The sequence below is a fragment of the Calypte anna genome, chromosome 18 (genome assembly GCF_003957555.1).
Source record: "Calypte anna isolate BGI_N300 chromosome 18, bCalAnn1_v1.p, whole genome shotgun sequence".
Lineage (NCBI taxonomy): Eukaryota > Metazoa > Chordata > Aves > Apodiformes > Trochilidae > Calypte > Calypte anna.
This window is the reverse complement of record NC_044263.1, coordinates 1,203,837-1,224,616: the sequence shown is the minus strand read 5'-3', so window position 1 is coordinate 1,224,616 and position 20,780 is coordinate 1,203,837. Positions and strand designations below refer to the sequence as shown.

The 20,780-nt window shown below is 63.8% G+C and overlaps 2 protein-coding genes across 6 annotated transcripts in view; both read right to left on the bottom strand.

The window, feature by feature from the left end:
* Positions 1–638: 638 nt before the first annotated feature.
* Positions 639–7,646, bottom strand: CDC42EP4 (CDC42 effector protein 4). 5 transcript variants are annotated; one of them, XM_030461990.1, is made up of 2 exons: positions 7,557–7,646; positions 639–2,470 (listed from the first exon to the last, which is right to left on the bottom strand). In XM_030461990.1, exon 2 carries the CDS (start codon positions 2,333–2,335, stop codon positions 1,469–1,471), a length of 867 nt encoding a protein of 288 aa, XP_030317850.1. In that variant the 5' UTR covers positions 2,336–2,470; positions 7,557–7,646; the 3' UTR covers positions 639–1,468. The 5 variants fall into 5 exon arrangements, with proteins under 5 accessions (XP_030317850.1, XP_030317852.1, XP_030317851.1 ...); XM_030461992.1 differs by lacking the exon at positions 7,557–7,646 and adding an exon at positions 7,465–7,482; XM_030461991.1 differs by lacking the exon at positions 7,557–7,646 and adding an exon at positions 7,433–7,453.
* A 5,194-nt stretch (positions 7,647–12,840) lies between these two features.
* SDK2 (sidekick cell adhesion molecule 2) overlaps positions 12,841–20,780 on the bottom strand; it is a 42,401-nt gene continuing 34,461 nt past the window's right edge. The window contains exons 30-45 of the mRNA XM_030461982.1: positions 20,472–20,673; positions 20,190–20,293; positions 20,006–20,076; positions 19,772–19,892; positions 19,075–19,131; positions 18,776–18,877; positions 18,474–18,589; positions 17,834–18,020; positions 17,261–17,398; positions 17,013–17,174; positions 16,742–16,867; positions 15,955–16,119; positions 15,511–15,651; positions 14,772–14,910; positions 14,341–14,467; positions 12,841–13,260 (exon numbers count right to left, since the gene is read on the bottom strand). Of these exons, the coding sequence (XP_030317842.1) occupies positions 12,907–13,260; positions 14,341–14,467; positions 14,772–14,910; positions 15,511–15,651; positions 15,955–16,119; positions 16,742–16,867; positions 17,013–17,174; positions 17,261–17,398; positions 17,834–18,020; positions 18,474–18,589; positions 18,776–18,877; positions 19,075–19,131; positions 19,772–19,892; positions 20,006–20,076; positions 20,190–20,293; positions 20,472–20,673 (2,312 nt within the window). The 3' untranslated portion in view covers positions 12,841–12,906. The remainder of the gene's footprint in view (positions 13,261–14,340; positions 14,468–14,771; positions 14,911–15,510; positions 15,652–15,954; positions 16,120–16,741; positions 16,868–17,012; positions 17,175–17,260; positions 17,399–17,833; positions 18,021–18,473; positions 18,590–18,775; positions 18,878–19,074; positions 19,132–19,771; positions 19,893–20,005; positions 20,077–20,189; positions 20,294–20,471; positions 20,674–20,780) is intronic.

The following is a 20,780-nucleotide window of genomic DNA, read 5'->3' as shown; positions in this document are numbered from 1 at the left end:
TGTTCTCCCCATCCCGGACAATGGCCCAATGTCCCCATGTCCCCACGCCACGGGGTGTTGTGTTGGCCCTGGCGCACGCACAGGACCCCATTGTGTCCCTGCTGTGTCCCTGCACTCTCCTGCTCCCCTCAGGGAGATCCTTCCAGAGATCAGGGGCATCTCCTAGGACCAGGAGGTGCTGGAAAGGCCAAATCCTTTCGTGTCCCCCCCAGCACCAGTGAGGAGAGCCTGGATGGTCCTCCCAGGCCTCTCCACCTGCTCAGGGAAGGTCTCCAGCCCCCAGGAGTGGGGACAGCCAGTCCTGTCCCACTGACAGCCACTCCTGCCCCGCCATCACCTTCCCTTCCTCCCTGGCTGGCAGGGAGCAGAGCAGAGCCTTGGCAGAGCTGACCCTTGGCAGGAACCAGCCTGGCCAGAGGGTCCCAGCCTGGAGCCAGATCCGGCCAGCGGGAGCTCTGCTGCTTCCTCCGGCCACTGCAGGGGCTGAAACACCGGGCAGGGGACCAGCCACCAGGCAGGGGACCAGGCAGCAGGACAGGCTCTGGGGACAGTGGCAGCATGGAGAAAGTCAGTCCCCACCTGTGCAGCAGGGTGCAAACACCCACACCCCCACGTGCCCCAGGAACTCAGGCCACTGCTGTCACTACCGTTTCCTTTTATTCTTCACATTGGTACATACATGGTACAAAACCCCCCCAAGACCCCCTGCCTGCACCAGGCCAGTGTGAGCATGGCCCTGAAGCCACCCGGGGACACTGGGGCCACCCTGGCTCTGTCCCTCAGAGCCACCCTCCCATCAGCATCCCTGGTCTGCTTGGAGGGGAGCTGGGATGGGTCCATCCATCCGAGGGATGGGGAGTGAGCCTGCAGCATGGGGCTGGGGGCTCCTGGTCTGCAGAAGGTCCCCAAGAAAGGCCAGGGAGTTGGAGCTGCCCACAGTCCTGGGGACCCCCTCTGAGCTCCAGAGTCAAGCCCTTCCTCATGAGAAATCTCCCCTCCATTAAAACCGAAAGCGAGAGTAAAGAAAGTTAAGTACAAATCAGAGAGCAGTAAAAACCATACGGCGGGGAAAAAAATAGATATATATTACTAAAGGGGCTAAACTTTCAAAGCCTCGACTTGTTGGATCCTATATTGCTTTACGTGGGTGAAGGGGAAGGGAGCTAATATCCAAAGTTCAACAGAAAGAACCAAAATCCAGTCTGCTTCCCCTCCCGGGTTGTGCTGGAGCTCTCTGGGTGCTGAGAGCCCCAGGAGCAGAGCTCTGTCCTGCCGTGGGGCACCCACTGCTGGGTGGGGAGAGGGAAGAGGGAGGAGCTGAGTCTCCCCTGGTGCACCCATTGTAGCACCGGGATATTTGTCTCCGTGTCCAAGAAACCACAAACAAGAACCAGAGCCCTTGGCTCGGCCGCTCGCCTTTTATACTCGGATTTCGTCGTCATCCTCGTCGGCGAAGGAGAACTCTTTGTCAGGGCGTTTCAGGGGCCCCCCCCCGCTGGCTCAGCGGCCCAGGGACGGGGCTGGAGATGGACACCAAAGTGCTGTCCCTGGGGGAGCGCCCACCAGTGCCACGGGAGGGGCTCTGGATCTGCAGGGCTGCCACGGCCACCGGGGAGCCGGGCAGGGCGGCATCCGCCTCCTCCTCGCAGCTCTCCTCCGCCTCGGGGTCTTCGTCCTGCTCCCACTGCTCCTTATCCATGATGCTCAGGACGTCCCCGAGCATGGAGGGCCCCAGGTCGATGTGGAAGGACATGATGGACTCCGCGTGCTTCATGCCCGCCCCGCTCTTGGCCACCACGACAGGCAGCTCCGTGATGTCCCCGAAGTCGCGCTCATCCAAGCCGGGGCTCAGCGGCCCCGCGGCCGCCCCGTTTGGGCGCTGCTGCTGCTCTTCCAGGCTCCCCTCCTCGGGCAGCTTCTTGACAGGGCTGGAGGAGAGGCTCTTGGGCAGCTGCCCCGTGCTCCTGTCCACCTCCTTCTCGTTGAGCTGGGGCAGGGAGACGGCGTTCTTGACGAAGAGCGCCGAGTCCCTCAGGGAGCCCAGCATGTCCCGACGGTCCCCCCGCGTCACCGACTGCGAGCGCTTGCTGCTGCGGAAGCGGCGGGACAGCAGGCTGGGTTTGGAGGTGCCCAGCTCCTCGCCCACCTCCGGCCCCGGCTCCCCAGCCTTGCTGGTGAGGAAGGAGGTGTCCCCAAAGGCGTCCCCTGCCCGGCCCACGTGCATGGTGTGGCGGAAATCCCCCAAGGGCGCGCTGATCATCTCGGCCGTCAGGTCAGCCCGCGAGCGCCTCTTGGAGTGGGCAGAGTTGGAGACGAGTTGCTTGAGGATGGGCATTGCTGCGGGGAGGGAAGGGCTGGTGCCACGCTGCCGGGGGCTCCAAGGAGCTGCTCGTGGTGGCCAAGAGGGAGCCCCACGTCCCAACCCGTGCTCGCAGCTGCTGCTCCCACCGGTGTCACCAACAGCTCACTCCTAGGGGACAGAAGGACACGGTCAGGCTCTGAGGACACGGATGGGCACACCAGCCACCACCCCGCTCTCCCAGGGAACAGCCACCATGCAGGACGGGTCCCCAGACACCTCCAAGCTCCCCACATCCTCCAGACAATCGGATCCCAGACCCCATTCATGGAGGAATCATGCAGAAAGGACCACAGAAGAAAGACCTGAGCACAGGGGGGCTGCAGGACGGTCCCCAGCGCCGTGCCCCACGTGAACAGGGACAAAGAGGGACACGGGGCACCCGCTGTCCCCTCCCAGCCTGAAGGAGTGGGGCACGGCAGCACTCGAGCCTCTGGGAGCTGTACATCGAGAAGATGCCTGGGATTTTTTTATTTTTTTTTTTAATTGGAAGAAAGCAGGGAGGAACAGACGCCAGGAGGAATTGGAAACAGACGGCAGGAAGTGTGTGAGGAGCACACAGAGCCTCCGGGAGGCACCGCCAGGCAAGGAGCAGGACGGGGAAAACCGGGATGGGCGTCCCTGCAGGAGCCCCTCCGTGCCCAGCTCAGCAGGATGGACACAGGGAAACATGTCCTTGAGCACCCTGAAGCCCACGTGGGACCATGCCCACCCACCCAACCCCCCTCCCCTCAGCCACCTCATTGTCACCGTTGTGACTCAGGAGTGGCAGAGATGACGAGGGCCGGGATGCGAGGAGCCATGTTCCTCCTTCCCGTGGTCACCTGGGTGCCAGCGGTCACCCCATCCAGCCCAGCGGGAGGAGACAAGGACAGTGACCAACGTCACGAAGTCCCACACTTGCCCTGGCGCCAGGAGCCCCCAGGTGGTCCCGGGAGAGGCTGCTGGGACGGAAGGTCCCGTGGCCATCCCCTTCCTCCCGCCGGGCACCGCCGGCGACACCGCGGCCCCGTGACGTGCACGGGAAGGGATGGACGTCTGTCCTCTGAGCAAGGCTCAGAGAGGGGGCCACCACATCCCCGTTGGTCACCCAGCCCTGGGGGGGGTCGGGCTGGAGCCACCCCTGACCCCACAGCCCACGGGCAGCAATGGCAGTGTGGGCCCTGCACGACCTGGGCACAGCTGGACACCAAGTAGGCACAGCATCTGCCCCACTGCTCCCAGCACTGCTGGGGAGTTCTCCTGCCCCCAAACCCACCCCAAACCTGCCTGCCCATCCCTCACAGTGGCAGAGGGGTCTCAGAAAGGCTGTGGCACGGCCTGTTCCCTGCAGGCAGGATGGACTCTGACCCCACGCAAGTGCAAAGTCCCAGTGCCTGGCACTCCCTGCACAGCTCCTGTGTGGGACCAGCCCCACGCCACCAGCACACGGCCAGGCTCCTACCCACCCCACACCTGGGCACAGTAACTGCCCGACCCTGCTGTGGCGGAGCCCTGGGGATGTGATCACACATGGTGGGGGTGCTCTGCTCAGGGGAAGCTACGATTCAACCCCAGCAGCCCAGGGAAGGGCTGGGGCAGCCACAGCACCTTCTCTGCACCCCCAAACCAGAAGCTGAGCAGAATTCTCGCCTCCTTGTCCTATCCTGCAGACAAGCAGCTCTCTGGAGCTCCTCACCAGGCTCTCTGGCAGGCCCAGCAGAGCCCATGTGCCCGTGCATGGCACAGACGTTTCCCCCTCCCAGCAGCTCCTTCCAGGCAGGCATTCCTCCAGCCTTTGGTTTTACATAAAACAAACACTCCCGGCGAGCTCCCCAGCTGGGCCAGGCAACCGTGCTGCTGATTTAGGCCATCTGGGGACTGTCCCTCCCTTGTATTTAGATTTCGGGGGCCAAGTTCAGCATTTGTGAGATACTTTGCAAGCCTCGGCAAAGGGGCCACCAGGAGGCTGGAGCCAGCACGCCGTGGCAGCCACCCCATCCAGCAGCTCTGCACCACCCTCACAGCCTCCAGACGAGCTCCTGTGTCCCCCCTCCACCAGTGCTCCTGCCCACGAAGCCTTTTAGTGGCAGCCAAAGCCTCTCCCATCCCTCAACACTTTGCTCCCAGCTCATCCCAAGAGGTGAGGCAGCACGGCAGGATGCTGCTGCCCGCCCAGCCAGGCTGCCGGCCCCGTCCTGCCCAAGGGGGAGCAGGATACAGAGCCCTTTTTTTTCTCTCTTCTCACTCAGGGAGAGGAGAAGGGATCCTGTGACATTCCCACTGCCGGTGCTCTCACAAAGGAAACCAGGCCAGGGCTGCCTCTCCAGCTCCCCACCAGGGAAAGCTGCTCTGTAACCGGAGAGACTTTGCAGGCAGGCAGGCTGGCAGGCAGCACTGCCCATCCTGGGGCAAGGAGCCCAGGGCATGGCCAAGTCACAGCAGGGCCTTGGGGAAAGGGGAGGGGACAGGACCTGCAAGCCAGAGCAGAGCAGAGGACAAGAGGAATGAAGTGAACCGACAGAGCGTGCACTGCTTCCCACCTGCCCTCCCAGGCCTTGGGGACCACGAGCTCTGAGGAACAGGAGCCTCAGGTCCCTGGGGACACGATTTGCCCTGTGAGTGGCTGGCTCTTTGCAGGACAGGGGGGTCCTGCAGGCAGCAGGGAGGGTGAGACAGCCCCCAGGCTCCCAGCAGCAGGGCAGGCAGTGGGACCACACGCCCTGATGGTGAAGGCTTCCACCTTCTGCTCAGCACCAGTGGCTCAAGCAAAGAGGGTGCATGGGTGCACACAGGGACACAACCAAGTCCACCCCCTGCCTGTCCTGCTCAAGGGCTGGGAGAGCCAAACCCACGGAGGGGGAAAGCATCCCGGCCGGCCCATCCAGCTCCAAACGAGCCTCCCCAGCTCTGCCACGCAGAGCACCCCAGGCAGCACCCTCCAGCCAAAAGATGAGAGGATCCTCTCCCCACCCTGCCAGGCGCTGGGACAGGGGCTGTGCTGGACCGGTCGGGTCCCTCGTGTTGCCCAGGGCCAGGGAGAAGCCGGGCAGGGAGGACACTCCAGCTGCTCAGCCCCACTTTCTGGTGCGCTGCCCCTCGGGGATCCGGCTCGGGAGACCTTTTGATGTTGCTGCCTGGCAGACAGCTGCCGGAGAGATGGCACCGATCACACCCTGCCACCACCGGCCCCGGGAGGGGACCAGCCCGCTGTCACACCCTCGCGTCGGGCTCTCCAGGGAGTCTCCCCAGGGCCCCGGGGCAGCCAGTCCTGTCGGTGCGGGCAGCCCCGGCGCCCCGGTGACCGTCTCTTCCCCGGAACGGGTGACAGGTCTGGTCCTGTCCTTGGCACCGGGACGCTGCTGCAAGTTGAGCCACGGGATGTGTGGAGCAGCCCCAGCAGCGCTTCTGGAAGCAGAAAGGCAGCGAGCATGGGAGCTGGGGGCCACCGGACAGCTCGCCAGGGCTGGAGGCAAAGCTCGGCTCTGGCTCTGGCCAGGGCTATCGGCACGCCAAGCAGCGCCAAGCTGGGGAGCTCACCGCCCCAGCACGCCGGTGCCAAAAGCAGAGCAGCACTCCCCGAGGGACTGCCAACAACCGGGAACCAGCCAGAGTTCAGCGAGGAACTCTTGGCAGGACACGCCAGAACACGCAAAGGACCATAAATCCTCCTGCAAGGGGGCCACGAACCAACCCGAGGCTCTCGGGGCGAGGAGGGGAAGTTTCCGGGGGGAAAGGTTATCGTCTCCTCGCTGGCCCCAGCTCCATCCCTCGCAACAACAAGGCCTGGCTGGGGTCCCACAGGATATCGGGGCTAAACAGACCTCCCGACCTCCGCCGGGCTCCGAATTCCTGCGGTTTCGCTGGGGTGGACGGGAAGTAAACAGGCAGGCTTCCCATGGCTTGGCTGCAGCACCCTACCTGCCAGAGGGACCCAGCAGCCTCCTGCACCCCGGCTCGGGGGGCCCGGAACCGCCGTGGTTGTTTGTGCTCACAACAAAACCCCGGGGAACAAAGGCAGAGACCGCCGCGGTCAGCACAACGCTGTGGCTGTCCCTTGGGGTCACCCAGGGAGTCCCGTGTCACAGGGACAGTCGGATGGCCCCTCTGATGGGGATTCAGGCCAGCCTTGCTCTTCTGCCACCGCCCACCCCCCCGGGACCCAAACCCACTGAACCTCCTGGGTGCTAAACCTCAGCTGGATTCGCTCCACGGTCTCCGAGGGAGCTGTGTCCAAAACAGAAGGGTTTCCTGTGCACCCTGCTAGGGAGAAAGCCCCGTCCCGGGACGCACAGACCTTGTGCTGCCTCAGTTTCTCCCCCAGACCACTAACGATCACAGCTCCCTTTAGAACAACCTCCCTGATCTATAAATTCGGCACTTGGAAACATCCATACTTCACGCTGCTACTGCTGGGGTCAAACCAGGGCGGCATGGGCAGTGTCCAGCTCCCCACGGGCGGTCACTGCCCACCAGCCCCCGCTCGCTAGCCACCGGACCGACTTTGCGAGCCACCCCCATGTCCAGGGCTCGCAGAACCGGGCAGTTCCCCGCACCCCGGGGCACTCGTGGGCGCCGGCGTGTGATTCCCAGGGACAGCGAGCAGCCTGGGGGGGGCAGCCGGGAAGCCCTTGACCCTGTCCCAAGTTCCCAGGAAGGGCTGGAGGGGGATTTCGGGCGGCTCTGACTCAGCACCCTCCTGTGCCCAGCCCCGTCCGGCCCAGGGGTGCTGCTGGACCCGCTCCAGAGCGGGGAGGATCAACCTTTCCGAGCAGGGCCGCGGGCAGCCACCGCCCCAGCCCCGGTCACCGCCAGCTCGGGCCATCGCCAACCTCCTGTTGGGCTCGGGAGAGCCGAGGAGCCGCGGGCGAACGGTCGCCGGTGGCTACCGCCAGCGGGGCGGGGTGAGCCGGGCCGGGCCGGTATCCCGCGCCGGGCAAACACGGCTCCTCATCCTGTTAACCCCTTCGCCCACCCGCGACGCGAACCGGCCCCACGCCCCGCTATCTGGGCGTGTGTGGTGGGGGGCACCACAGCCCCCAACCCGCTACCGGAGTGGGGCTGGGGGCAACCCCGGGGACCCCGCCCGCCCACCGGACAATAGCTGAGCCGGCGCCCGGATGTACCCCTCCGCGCCGAGCCGAGCCGAACCGGGCTGAGCTGGGCTGACCCGGACCACAGCGTAGCCCGGAACCCCCCCCCTCCTCCCGCTCTGTACCTGCGCGCCCGGGACCCGCTGCCGGCCCATGGCCGCGCCGAGCCGAGCCGAGCCGGAGCGAAACCGCCCCCCCCCCCCCCCCTCGGGCATGATGTCATCGTCCCGCCCGGACCAATGGCGTGGGAAGACGTCACGGGGCAGCCCCACACCCTCCATTCAAACCCGAGTGGGGCGGGGGGGATAGGGGGTGGTCACCCCTTGTCCAAAGCGCGGCTCCGCCCGTAGGGGGTCCCCGGGGTGTCCTGCGGGGGGGGATGTCCCCGGGCGGGGTCTCGAGGGGGTCCCCAGGCCCCTCCGTGGGTGGGGTGCAGGGATCCGAGGCGGGAGGGGAGTCCCAGACGGCTCGGGGGGTCTTCAGTGGGGTCCCTCGGGCTGAGCAAGGGGCTGGCTGCACCCCCGGCAGACGGTGGGCGTGCGAGACAGTAACTAACTAAGGGCAATTAAAAGCCACCATGAGGTTCAGCTGCAGGGCAGCACCCATAGGGAGTGGGGGGGTTCCACTCACGACCGTGACACTCACGAGGCTGCAGCACTCACATTCGCCCTCCACCATCCCCCATCCCCCTGTCCCCATCCAGCCCCGCTGCTCCATCCCCTTTGGGGGGATCTCAGCCCCCTCCAGCCCCTGGGGCAGTCGGGGAGGGGGGTCCATGGCTGAGATGTGATGGCGGGGACACCCCGGAGCCCCTCCCGGCTCTGAAAGGGAGAGTGCAGCGCTGCAGAGCCGCTCTCGGGGATTAAGGAGAGACCTTTGTGGGAGAAAAAGGGCGGGAGAGCCCAGATTATCCCGAAGCTGCCTCGTGCAGCGATTCCTGTGTATTCCGGAGCGTCTGGAGTGTGGAGGGAGGGAGCCAGTGAGGGGGATGGGGTGGCGAGGGGGGTCCCAGGGTGCTCCGGCCATGCAGCCCTGGAGGTTTCGGTACTGGGGCACGATGCTGCGGGGGGATGAAGATTTCTCATGTCCTGGGTGCAAGGAGCTCCACTCCCCCCTCAGTGACACCATCCTGGGAGCCGTGGCTGTGGCTGCAGCAGGGCTGGGCAGCACCTGGTGGTTGGTGGCTCGTCTGGAGCAGACTCTTCCCTCCTTCCCAGGCCGTGCTGCTCCCCCAGTTCACACCAGTGCTATTTTCATAGCAGCTTTGTTTGGCAAATTTTATTTTCCTTGTTTTCCATATGGGGAAACTGAGGCTGGAGGCAGAGCCCCGTGGCAGCAGCTGAGCAGGGGTCCCCTAGGAGCCACTGCTGGATGCAGCTGTGGTTTGTTGGTAGGTGAGGAGGAGGGTCTGCAAGACCCCCAGCCAGCAGCTCTACCCACTCGTGTGAGGCCAGAGTGTGTTAATCCAAGGCCAGCACAGCACCAGCAAGGTGCTGCTCACCTTACCTGACACTGTCATGGGAGCACAGGGCTGGCAGAGACAGCACAGTCAGGAGGGATTAACATCAGCTGCGTGGTGGGAGCCTGTGGGGTGGTGGTGGGAGCCCGTGGGGTGGTCTGGCTCTGGTTGGCAAAAGCAGACACTCAGTAGACTCAAAAAACTGCCTGGGACTGGATCCGGCCCTGGGGAGATGGAGAGGAGGCCGAGGAGGCTCAGGAGCATGGAGGGGGTGGCTGCATCACTCCGGCCCCCCCTGAATCCCCCACCCTATAACTGCTTCTCAGCAGCTTTTGAACGCGGAGAAAAAGAAAAAAAAAATAAAGAAAGGAAAGGACTGAAAAGCACTTTGTGAAGCAGGGCATGGAGAAGCACCCGAGTTTCCCAGCAGCCCCGTCCCCTCCTCCTGCTGCCAGCGCCTGCCAGTTCTGTCTGCCGGCACAGCCTTGGCCGGGCAGGAGATGCTGCCGAGCCAGCCGGGTGCTTTTCCCGAGCCCATTTCTGCAGAAGGGTGTGGGCATTGCCAGCGGGGAATGGGGCATTGCTCCCACAGCCCCCCCAGATCTCTCCAGCACCAGAGCCCTGAGCTGGCAGCTGCCAAAACCCTCCCCAGCAGCCCCAGCAAACCCACAGACACCAGCTTGCAGCCACAGACGTGGGGTTTCATCCATTCTCCGTGCCCTTCGTCCAGGGGTGAGTGGTTATCCTGCTAACCAGTGCACCCCAGCACTCCCAGCACTGGCACCTCACCACCCACGGGTGCACGGGTGAGCACCAGGACAAGCAGAGACAGGAAATGGGCTCACACCACCCACCACCCACCCAGCAACCCATCGCCAAGCCCTGCTACAGCCTCCACAGCTTCCCCCTGGGAGATCCCACCTGGAGCCTGGCTGCTGCGGGGACCACCCCCCCAACCCCACGGCTGGCAGCACCCACGGGAACCCCGTGTCCTGCCACCCCGTTAGCTGGGGTACCACGGCTGGCACCCACTCCTGCAGGACAGGGTGCACAGACCTGGGGCCGTCCTCTCCGCTGCTCTCCTGGCTCCGCTGCCATCCCCGCCGTGCTCAGCTCCTCAGCTCCCGGCACGGCCCCGGAGACAGCGTGGCCTGGGGCAGGTAGGGCTCTGAGGATGCGCCGAGTCCCACCTCCCCCCCGGCATGGCAGGAGGGGCTGTCCTTGTCCCCACAGCGAGGGGAAGGTGGGGACACAGCTCTGCCCCGGGAGCTGGTACCACTCGGGTGCCACCCTGTCTGCACAGCGAGGTTTGGGGGTGCAGCTCCTGCCCCCTGCCCTGCTCCGACTCGCCAGCCCTGACGAGCGAGCAGAGCTCTGCCCTGGGCAGACCCGCGGGTCGGGAGATGTGTCAGGGCAGATTCGGTCCCCGGGGGCTGAGTGGTGCCGACAGCTCACGGAGCAGAGCCGAGCACGGGCAGCCCAGAGCTGCCTGGAGGGGTCGGGGCAGCAGGAGGGAGTTCTGGAAAAAGCTGTTTGTGGTGGTGAAAGCTGAGGTGGGAGAGAGGTGGCTGTGCTCAGCTGGGAGCACCCTGCCTTCCCCCTGTGAGCCCGGCTGGTCCTGTAGCATCTGTGCTGGGGGGGAAACTGAGGCAGCACGATGAGTGAGAGCTCCCGCTAGTGCCGCTGGCACCCAGCCCATCTCTGCTGTGCCCACACTGGGATTTGGTCTCCGTGTGGTTCCTGGACCATCCCAGGGAGGTTCCCTGGGGAGCAGAGGGTGAACGTGCCAGCAGGGTGGGATGTGGGATCTGCCACTTCCTGGGGTGCAGCATCCCTCAGCCCTGGGGAACCACCAGAAGAAAGGCCTGACCACCACCCCCAGGAGCTCCAGCCACAGCCACACCAGCAGCTTCCCCTCCCAGCACGGTGCCAGCCCTAAACCTGCTGTGGTTGTTGCTGCACCCTCTGGCTCCTCCTCCCCATGGCCAGGGATGAGCTGGGCAAGCAGGGCCTGGGCTCTGCTCCCTGGGTGCTGGCACCTGCACCCTGCTGTCCCTGCTATGGGGGACGTGGCCAGGGAACACCTGGGTGCTCACAGGGGCTGGCAGGGAGAGGAGCATCCCCCGTGTGAGGAGTAGTGCTTTGCACAACGTCCCTTGCACCACAAGTGTGCCTTGCACAGGGATCTTCCCTTGCACGGGGATCCTGTCTGTGTTGCTCGACTCCCCAGACCTGCTCTGCCCCGTGTCCCAGCCCCCGTGGCAGCACAGCCTCTCTTGCACAAGCCGGGGTGCCTGGGGCTGGAGCCAGGCTGCAAACAAGGGGCAGGATTTGTCCAGGCAAACCCAGACCCCCAGGTCCCCTCTGTCCCCAGCCCAACATCTCCCCCAGGAGGGGGGTCAGGCCTTGCTTCTTTGCCCGGGGAGGGGACAGACACCCCTGGGGCTGTGCTCCCTTTGGTGCCAGCTCCCAAGTAGGTCAGATGAATCACCCGCCAGTCAGCTTCTCGATGGCTCTGGGGACATGGTGACACGCAGAGCTGGGAATGACACTTCCACTGGTGGCCCTGGCTTGGCAGCAATGCCACCAATGTCTCCAGTTTCTTCCCAGCCCAAGGAATGGGAAGGCAGCTGCAGCACTGGGACACACACACACACACAACTCCAAGTGCCTCCCAAATGCAGCACCTGCAAAAAGCTCCCTCCAGCAGCCCCAGACCCTCACACACACCAGGGTCAGGGTCCTGACAGGAGCCTGCAAGGGGCTCTGAGCCTCTGCCCTGTCAGCAGCAGGGTCCTGAAGACCCCACAGCCCCTCGACCCTGTTATCCCTGCCAGGAAGCAGCCCTTGGCCAAGGATGGAGGTGCTGGTGCTGTGGGGAGGCTCAGCCCCCCTTAGCCCCCCACTCCTTACTGCCAGGGGGTGACTGGCATGGAAACCCAAGGCCATCACATGGATTTTCCTGCCAGGGCTGAAAGATAAGAGCAGACAGCAAGGGGGGCTGCAAACCACCCCAGTGCCAGCAATGCCAAAAGCACCTGGTGCAGCAGGGTCCCCAGTCCCTTCAGCCACAGACCCCACAGCTCTGGGGGGGGGAGACCTGCAGGGACTATTCCTGGCACCACTGTGGTGCCACAGGGTTGACAGAAGCCCAGCTGGGGCAGCAGGACAGACAGACACCTCCCCCTGGTCCCTCCTCAGCAGGGTGACAGAGAGGTGACACAAGCTGATCCTCAGGCTGTTTATTGGCATCTCCCTTGGCTCAGCCCTGGCACCACGGCCCCACCAGGCTGGTGCCTGGCTCACCAGTAGGCACTGCAGGGGTTTGCTGTGCAGAGACCACCAGAATGGCCCTGGAGACCCTCGGGCATCATCACCCCCACCTGCTCCTCCTTATGGTCCCAGGTCTCTGCACAAAACCCCATTAAAATAAAAAAAAACAAAACAAAAACCCCCAAACCACCAGAAAATGCAGGTGGCCACAGTCACCACAGCACCCTGTCCCTGTCCTCACCAGCCCTGGGGTGCAAAATCAGGGGGGACATCAGCACCGATTGCACCCCGGGGGGGCTCTCCTGGGGTTTAAAGTTTTGGGGTCTCTTGGGGGGCTCTGTGCTGGGGCAGGCACAAAGGAGGCGAGGAATAATTGCTCCCTGGGTTCCTGGCACAGCAGCTGCCTCCTTCTTCCAAAGGCTGGGGGGGTCCAGAGGTTGTCAGGTCAGTAGAGCTCCTCTTCCCCTCTGGAAGTTGGGGGGGGTCTCCATGTCACCGATTGTCCCCATGTCCTGGGGGAGACACAGGCAGAGGCTTGCTCTGCTTCTTCCTCCTCCTCTTCTCCCCCAGGCTGCTTATTTCTTAATTTCTTGGGGTTTTTCTGTTTGGGTTTGGTTTGGTTTTGTAAATTTGTTTGCTTTTTTTTTTTTTTCCTCTCTTTTTTTTTTTGTTTGTTCCTTTGTTTGGTTGTTTGCTTGTTGGTTTTTTTCCTCCTGTTTGGTTTTTTTCCTTCTGCTTAAATATCAAACGAAAGAAGAGAACCCAGCGATGGGAGCTCTGGAGCCAGGGGCCAGGCTGCTGGGTGGGCGATAGAGGGTACCGGGCTGGCTGGGGGGGTTGCCAGGGGTCTGTGGGGTGGGAGTCCTGCTGGCTTTGGGGCGGAAGAGGCTGCCCTGCTGGGTGGAGGTGCTGTTGGAGAGGGGAGTGTGGTCGGGCTCCCCCGAGTCACTCTCAGTGTAGCTGTAAGCCTGTGCCCGGGAGATGCCCTTCTGCTGCCGCCGCCAGGAGTTGTAGTAGGTGGGGTCACTGATGTAGTGGTTGACAAAGGAGTGGGCTTTCTGGTGGCCGGGGTCCACCTCGTACTCGCTGTCACTGCCCTAAAGAACGAGATGGGAGTGAGCAGAGGGAGGGGCAGCATCACCCCCACCACCCACCCCCAAGCCCCAAAATAAGGTTGAGCCTTCCCAGGCCTCTTTTTAGGGATGCTGGAGAGCACATCCCCATGGCTGCAGCACCACTGGGCTGTTCTTCCTTTTGTTTTGTTTTGTTTTTTTCCCTCTTGCTAAAGCATAATAAAACCTTCTGCAAAAGGGTTGCGGGGTCCTGGGGCCCACGGGGGCTGTGATGGGTGTTTTTGGGCAGGGAGTGCTGACAGCACTGCCTCCCCGCTGCTGGTAATTGGATTCAGCTTCCCTGGGCCACGCACAAAGGGCCCATTGAGGGCTGGGGAAGCTGCTCTGAGCCAGCTCCAGCTCCTGCTGCTCTTCACAGCTCCTCAAAAGCCACTCGAGCCCCGCAGAGGCAAGAGGGAGCCGAGCTGGCATCTGCTGTGCAAAGGCAAAAGAAGCAACCAGAGCAGGCAGCAATGGGGGGAGCCAGGGGATGCTCCCCCCCCCTTACACTTTGGGACAGCTGTGGGGACCCCCAGGACCTTCCATCCCCCCACCTTGGGATTCACCCTCATCTTTTCAGGTGCCACCCAGCATCCCTTCTGGGGCCGATGCTCCTGGGGGCTCTCTCTCCCCAAGGAGCTGCCCGTGGCCACGTTCCTGCCCTGTTCCCCAGGAGGGGACAAAGCTGCCATTCTGCAGGGCTGGCAGAGCCGTGGCCGTTGCCACCAGTGACCAGGCACAGGAGGACAGTCCCCAACCCCGCTGCCCTCCCGTCCCCTGTCCCTGGCAGTGCTGGGAGCCCCCCCTGCAGTGCCACATCCCCAGCACAAGGGCTGGGGGCTGTGCCAGCTTTGTGCTGCATCTGTGTCACAAATCCACGGGGCATCCCATGGCCTAAAAGTGGGAGGGGGTGGGGCAGTGGGACTGGCACTGCTTTCCCCAAATGTGCCCCAGGACCCACACCATGGTGGGCAGCGAGTGGGAGGGATGCTTGGGGTCAGCACCCCCCATCCTGTCCCTCTGTCCCCCTGCCCCAGGTCCCCAGCCCCAGCCCCTGGTGGTCACCTGAGAGTCAGAGACCTCGGAGGGTTTCTCGGTGAGGCTGCTGCTCTCGGCAGGGATCAGGTCGTTGTATTTAGTGACATCCTCATCCGAGTAGTGGAGGCTTCCAGGGCTGGGCCGGGGTGGGGACCTCGGGGAGAGGTGGGTGCTGAGCGTGGGTCCCTCATCGGGACTGTGCCACACAAGGATGAGCCCAGATGGCCCCTGGGACCACCCCAAAGTGCAGAGCCCCCCAAGCCCCCTCCCCAAAGACCCTGCCCGTGGTCCATGAGCTCTCAGCCATTCCCAGCTTTCCAGGCTGCTCCAGCTGATGGGGGGGGGACAACACGGGGCAGAACAGGGACACCCCGCAGGGTGCCAGCCCTCCCCATCCCCCGTGATGCAGGAAAGGGCACAGCCTCGGAGGGGAGGGGGCTGGGGGGGGGGGTCCCTACCGGGTGTAGATGCCGTTCTTCCTGCAGAAGGAATTCTTGACGGAGAGGCGGCGGTTGTTGAGCTCCAGGGCAGGGAAGCTGCCCTCATCCAGGCTCACCATCTCCCCGTGGCTCAGGGCAGTCCCCTTGGAGCCGTTCCCTGCGGGATGGGATGCTCAGCCTCCCCCAGACCCTCCCCGGGCAGCACAGCGGGGAAGTACCCGGACCCTGGGGGAAGGGTTCAGGGAGGGTTGTGCCAGCTCCGTGGTCGGAGATCCTGAGATGAGGCTCAGGCTCTCCTCCTGGGGGTGCCCGGGAGGGGACGGTCCTGGGGCAGTGGTTGTGACACAGCCCCGTGCCCACCTCACCCCCTGACCTGCCCCACAGCTCCTGGCTCAGCCCCTCTGTTTGCTTAGCGGGGAGGTCTGGATTTTCCCCACAATTTGAGCCCTTGATAGAGCTAAGAAAACAGATCTGTGTTTGACTAATCCCATGACCTCTCCTCAGCCCCTGGGCTGCCCTGCCTCTGCAGCTGACAGCCAGACAAGTCGCTTATTTCATCTTCAGCTCCCAGGGCTCTCTGGGAAGCCCAGAGCATCTTTATCCCATGTCACCAGGTCCCTGGAGGAGCTGGGCCCTGAGGCTCCCACCCACCCGTTCAGACCCCAAAGACAGCCCCAGAGAGACTCCTATGGGGTCAGGGCTCTGTACCCCACCACTGGCACCCCAGAGGGTCCCCTCAGCACCCCCCAGACCTCACCTGAGTCTGACTTCTTGGCATACTTCTTGCTCTGCCCACGGATGATGAGCACGAAGACAAGCAGGAGGATGAAGATGAGCCCCACCAGGGCGATGACCACCAGGAACCACCACTCCTCGTAGAAGGGGTTGGCTTTCTGGGCTGGGGCACAGCGAGGAGGATCAGAGGGGGACAGGCACAGGGGACAAACCAGTCTGGATGGGGAGAGCCCACTGCAGGACATGGGGTCACCCGGGGGAACTTGGTGAGACCTGGATCCACGCGAGGGAGCGGGTTAGAGGGGGAGAGGAGGCGGCTTTGCAAGGGGAGTGAGGTGGGATCTGGGGCTCTGCAGGAACATGGCAGATGGGGAGACTGATCCCAGAGCAACCTTGGGACTCTCCCTCCAGCACAGGGGTGACAGCATCCCCCTGGGGACACCCACATGCTGTCCCCACCAGCTACCTGACACAGAGGGGGAAGGTGTGCTGGGGGTCCCGTAGCCGTAGTCATTCACAGCGATGACACGGAAGTCGTAGCTGACCCCCTGTTTGAGGATGTCCATGCTGAAGGTGTAGGAGGTCACCTCCTTGGGGATGTCCTTGATGAGGATGTCCCAGAGCCCCTCATCTGCAAAAGAGAAGAGGCCTGGGAAGGGGAGGGATAGGCTCTGTGGGACTCCCCAGGGGGAAAGGCTGATCTCCCTCCATCCAGAATCTGCCCAGACTTCCCAGCACCCCCAGGCACTCAGCCAGCTCACTCCAACATGATTCCAAAGCCATGGAGATGCACGTGGCTGATCCATCACCTGCCCTGCTCGTGGCCAAAGACAGGACCAGGACCGTGAGGACCTGCTGCCCTCCCAGACACCCCCAGCAGCCCCAGAGGAGTGAGGGGTTTCCCTCCTGGGTGATGCTCCCAGCACAGGGGTGGTCCTGACCCCATTAGTGATCGATTAGGTCACTTGAGCTGCAGGGAGAGATCATCACCTCGGGGCAGCAGCATCACCGGGTGCTGCCCCACAGCTCTCCAGTCCCTTTCCATTGGTCCCTGCTCAGCACCTGCTTGGCAGTGTCATCCTCATGGACCAGCGTGTGTCCAACCACCCAAACACCCAGGTCCTAATCCCCAACCCCACCTGTCGGGTGGCCTGGGAGAGGTCAGCACTTCCTGCCCCAGTTTCCCTTTCTCCAGAACCCAAGGCACTGTTGGTATCGAGGTGGGGGTGGAGAGCAGGGAGGAGCTGCAGTACCTGAAGGACGGGCCTCAATAACATATCTGGTGATGGGTCCTTGGCCAGGGTCCCCGCTTGACCAGTGGATGGTGATGGCTGAGCCATAGCGGGAGATGAAGGGCTCACCGGGGGGACCAGGGGCACCTGGAGACCCAGAGCAGAGCTGGAGTTGGGTCTGGAGCAGCCCGGTGGCACGTGGCTGTGCCAGTCCCAATGGCACCAGAGGGATTTCTCCCCACCATGTCTCCTCCCTCACCCTGGCACTCCAATCTGAACATCCCCCCCTTACCTTCCCCGGGCCCTGTGGTGATGTTTGCCTCAACGTCTGGCCCATAGGCAAAGGTTTTGGCCCGGATCCGGAACCGGTAGGTCACCCCCTCAGCCAGGTCCTTCACCTTCAGCCACAGCGGGCTGTTCCCCTTCACGTCCACCGTCACGATCTTACTGACACCTACAGGGATGGAGGCTGAGCTGGGGCCTCCCTGCAGCTCTCCCAGGTCCCCCCAACGCCCCCCGGAGCCCCCGCCGTGCCCTCACCGTCCACAGGCATGCAGGGCTCATAAACCAGCCTGTAGCCCTCCAGGATGCCATTGGGCAGGGGTGGTGGCTCCCAGGAGACGTTGACCGAGGTGGTGGTCAGCTCGCTGAACCGGATGGACCCGGGGGCACTGGGGGCTGAGAGGAGTGGGGGGCTCAGGACCAGCTCAGCACTCCCAGGGGATGCCCCCAGCACCGAGCTGGCCTCTCTCCCTGCATCCACACTAATGGGGTTGGGGTACTCGTTAGCACCAGCTCACACCACCCTGGTGTCACCTCCCTGTGTCCCCACTCCCACTGCAGCACAGACCTGGCCAAGCCACCTCACACAGCTGGGGGAAGGAGAGAAGTCTCCTTGTCTCTCCTCCCAAGACCTTCATCTCCACGTGCCCCCATCCCACAAACCCTCTGAAGGGAGCAGGAGTTGGGATGCAGCTGGGATGAAGGGACATCAACCAGACACCCCTGGAGCTGGAGCCATGGAGACCTCTCCCCACAGAGGCCAGGGACAGGAGGGTCTGGATGCCACCCTGGGCAGCAAAGGGCCGGGGACGACCCTGCCACGGTCCCCACCTGCCTGCTGCGTCCTCCCCTGGACCGGGGGGCTGCGGGGTCCATCTCCTGCAGCATTGAAGGCAGCCACAGTGACCCAGTAGGAGGTGTATCCTGTCAGGTTCTTCAGCTTCACTCCCGTCTCTGGCAGGAACAGCGTCCTCACCCTCCTGCTCTCGTTCTGCCGCTGAGCCTCCCAGAAATAGATCTGTAGGAGGAGGAGGAGAAGGGGGCAAGGAGAGCTGCGGGGTGCACGGGTGCGGGTCCGGCTGCATCCCGGCTGCATCCCAGCTGCATCCCGGCTGCATCCCAGGGCTGAGAGCGCCGCCTGCTGCCATTCGACCATTTGACACCAGGATGGGACACCCGGAGACTCTCCAAACACTCGGCATCCCTCAGCTTCTCCCCAGCATCTTTCTGTGACACCCAGTATCCCCCCGGCACCCTCCTAAGGACACCCAGCATCTCCATGGAGTCTTCTCAGAACACTCAACATCTCACCAGGACACCTGGAATGTCCGTGGCATCCCCTCTGGAACACTTACACCCCAGCATCCCTTCCCCAGCATCTCCCCTGCACACTCAGAATGTCCCAAGCATCTCCCTGGGACACCTGGCACCGTTGTCCCCAAGTCCCAGCTCAGAGCCAGCTCCCGGGTACCTTGTATCCCTGGATGTCCCCGTTCTGGCTCTCGGGGGGTGGTGGCTCCCAGGTGACATCCAGCTGGGTGGCCGTGGCTGCCTGCACTGCCACCTTCTGTGGGGCACCAGTGGGAACTGTGCCAAAGGAGGGGACAGTGTCACAGCTCAGCTGGGACCGGGGAGGGGAAAGCCCTGCCTGACCCCCCCCCCGCCCTCCTTGATGCAGGGGATGCACTGTCCTGTCTTGTCTTGACCTGAGTGTGGGGTCAGATCCCCTCCCCACAGCCTCCCCCTCCAGGCAGGGCCATGCCCTGGACTCACCCGCTTCACCCACAAAGACCTCCTTGGGGGGGCTGGGGGGTCCCTCCCCCACAGCATTGTAGACACTCATGCGGATCTCATAGCGCCGGTGCTTGCTCAGGTCTGGGAGGGGGGACAGAAAGGGTGAGAGATCCCACCGGCCCCGGGGGACCTGGAAGAGCCCCCCTGGATGGGGAGCAGCAGGCAGAGGTGTCCCCAGGGCACCCAGGGCACAGGCAGAGCAGAGGGAGCAGAGGGGAGGGACAGAGAGGGGGGTGGCAGCAGGGACATGCTGGGTGGCAGGGGGAGCAGTGACTTACTGCCCAGCTCGTACTGGGTGAGGGTGACCTCGCTGAGGTTCTGCACGGTGTAGACAGCTGGTGACAGGGACAGGGAGAGCAGGCAGCAGGTCAATCCCCAGCACAGCACGGGGAGGCTCCCAGCACCCACCAGCAGTGGGACAGCAGACCTCTGCTAAGGCCTTGTCACCCCCCCCAGGTGACAGCAGGGCTGTCACAACACCCAGGAGCCTTCCAGCCCCATCCCACAAGTGGCATGAGCCAGGTTGGAGCAGTGGGGTCTCCACAGGGGTCTAACTGCACCTGAGAGTGGTGGATGGGGCAAGGTACAGTCTTGAGCTCTGTTTTTGTCACTTGTGTCCCTGCTGTCCCCAGAGCAGATGTGAGCCTTGTTCCCTTTAGGGTCTGAGGGTGGCAGCACACCCAGACACGCACAGCAGTGTGTCACACAGACACCCACACCTCAGGGACAGGGGCTGAGCACAGTGGGACTGAGCCAGCAACAGCACAGCAAAGAATGTTGGGGACAACAGACGTGGTGGCATGAGGGGACATGTGGTGGCATGAGGGGACTGGTGACAGCTCCATGGGACACAGCCTGACCCTGACAACCCCATCCTGATACCCAGGAGATCCCATGGAGTGCTGTATGCTGCTCCATCCTCCACCCACCACCCCTGGGTCACCCGCTGGCCACAGGTGGGGTCACCACACTCACGGGTGAGCTGTGCCCAGGTGGCCCCAGGGTGGGCGATGCCGCGCAGACCCTCGTACGGCAGCTGGCGGTAACGGAGGCGGAAACCCAGCAGGATCCCGTTGATCTTCTCCTCAGCTGGGGGCTGCGGGGGGAAAGTGAGGGGCTACCCTGACCCCAGCACCCCGATACGGCCGTCCCTGATGTCAGCTCCCCGGGGGGGGCTGGTGGCCGGGCTGGTGGCCGAGGGGACGGTACCTGCCAGCGGATGAGCACTGAGGTGGTGGTGTGCGGGGTGACGGAGAGGACGGTGGGGGCTTCCTCGGGGGCTGCGGGGGAGAAGTGGGCAGTGAGGTTCTGCAGGTGACCTGGGCGTGGGGAGGGATGTCCAGGGACAGGACATGCAGCCTCTCCTGCCCCAGGACGTGCAGCCTGTGCTGACCTGCCTGCAGGGTGGTGAGCGACTCCGACTCCTCGCTGTACTCGCTGTCCCCGATGTCGTTTGTCGCCTTCACGCGGAACTTGTAGGAGGTGAAGGGCTTCAGCCTGGGTGGGAGCAGAGCGGGACGGGGATGGCGGAGCCAGGGGTGACCCCACGAGCCACCTTCCCTCCCTCCCACTGCGATTGTTGCAAGTCCTTCTCGTGGGCTGGGGAAACCGAGGCACGGGGCAAAGCCGAGCCCGTCGCTTCCCCAGCCCAGCTCTGGGCCAGCCTCTCCCTCACCTCTCCACCACAAAAGCGGTGGCGTTGCGGCTGATGGAGGCGGAATGCAGCGCCCACTCCCCGTCAGGCAGCTGCCGGCTCTGCACCGTGTAGTACCGGACCGGGGAGAGCCCATCGCTGCCTGGCTCCCAGGAGAGCAGCACGCTGCGGGCCCCAACCTCCTCCTGCTGGGCCAGGGGCTTCCCGGGGGGCTGCGGGCGGTCTGGGAGAGGGGAAGGAGAGGGGAAGGAGAGGGGAAGGAGAGGGGAAGGAGAGAGAGACCGAGAGGGAGACGGAGAGGGAGACAGAGAGGAGCTGGGACCACCACGG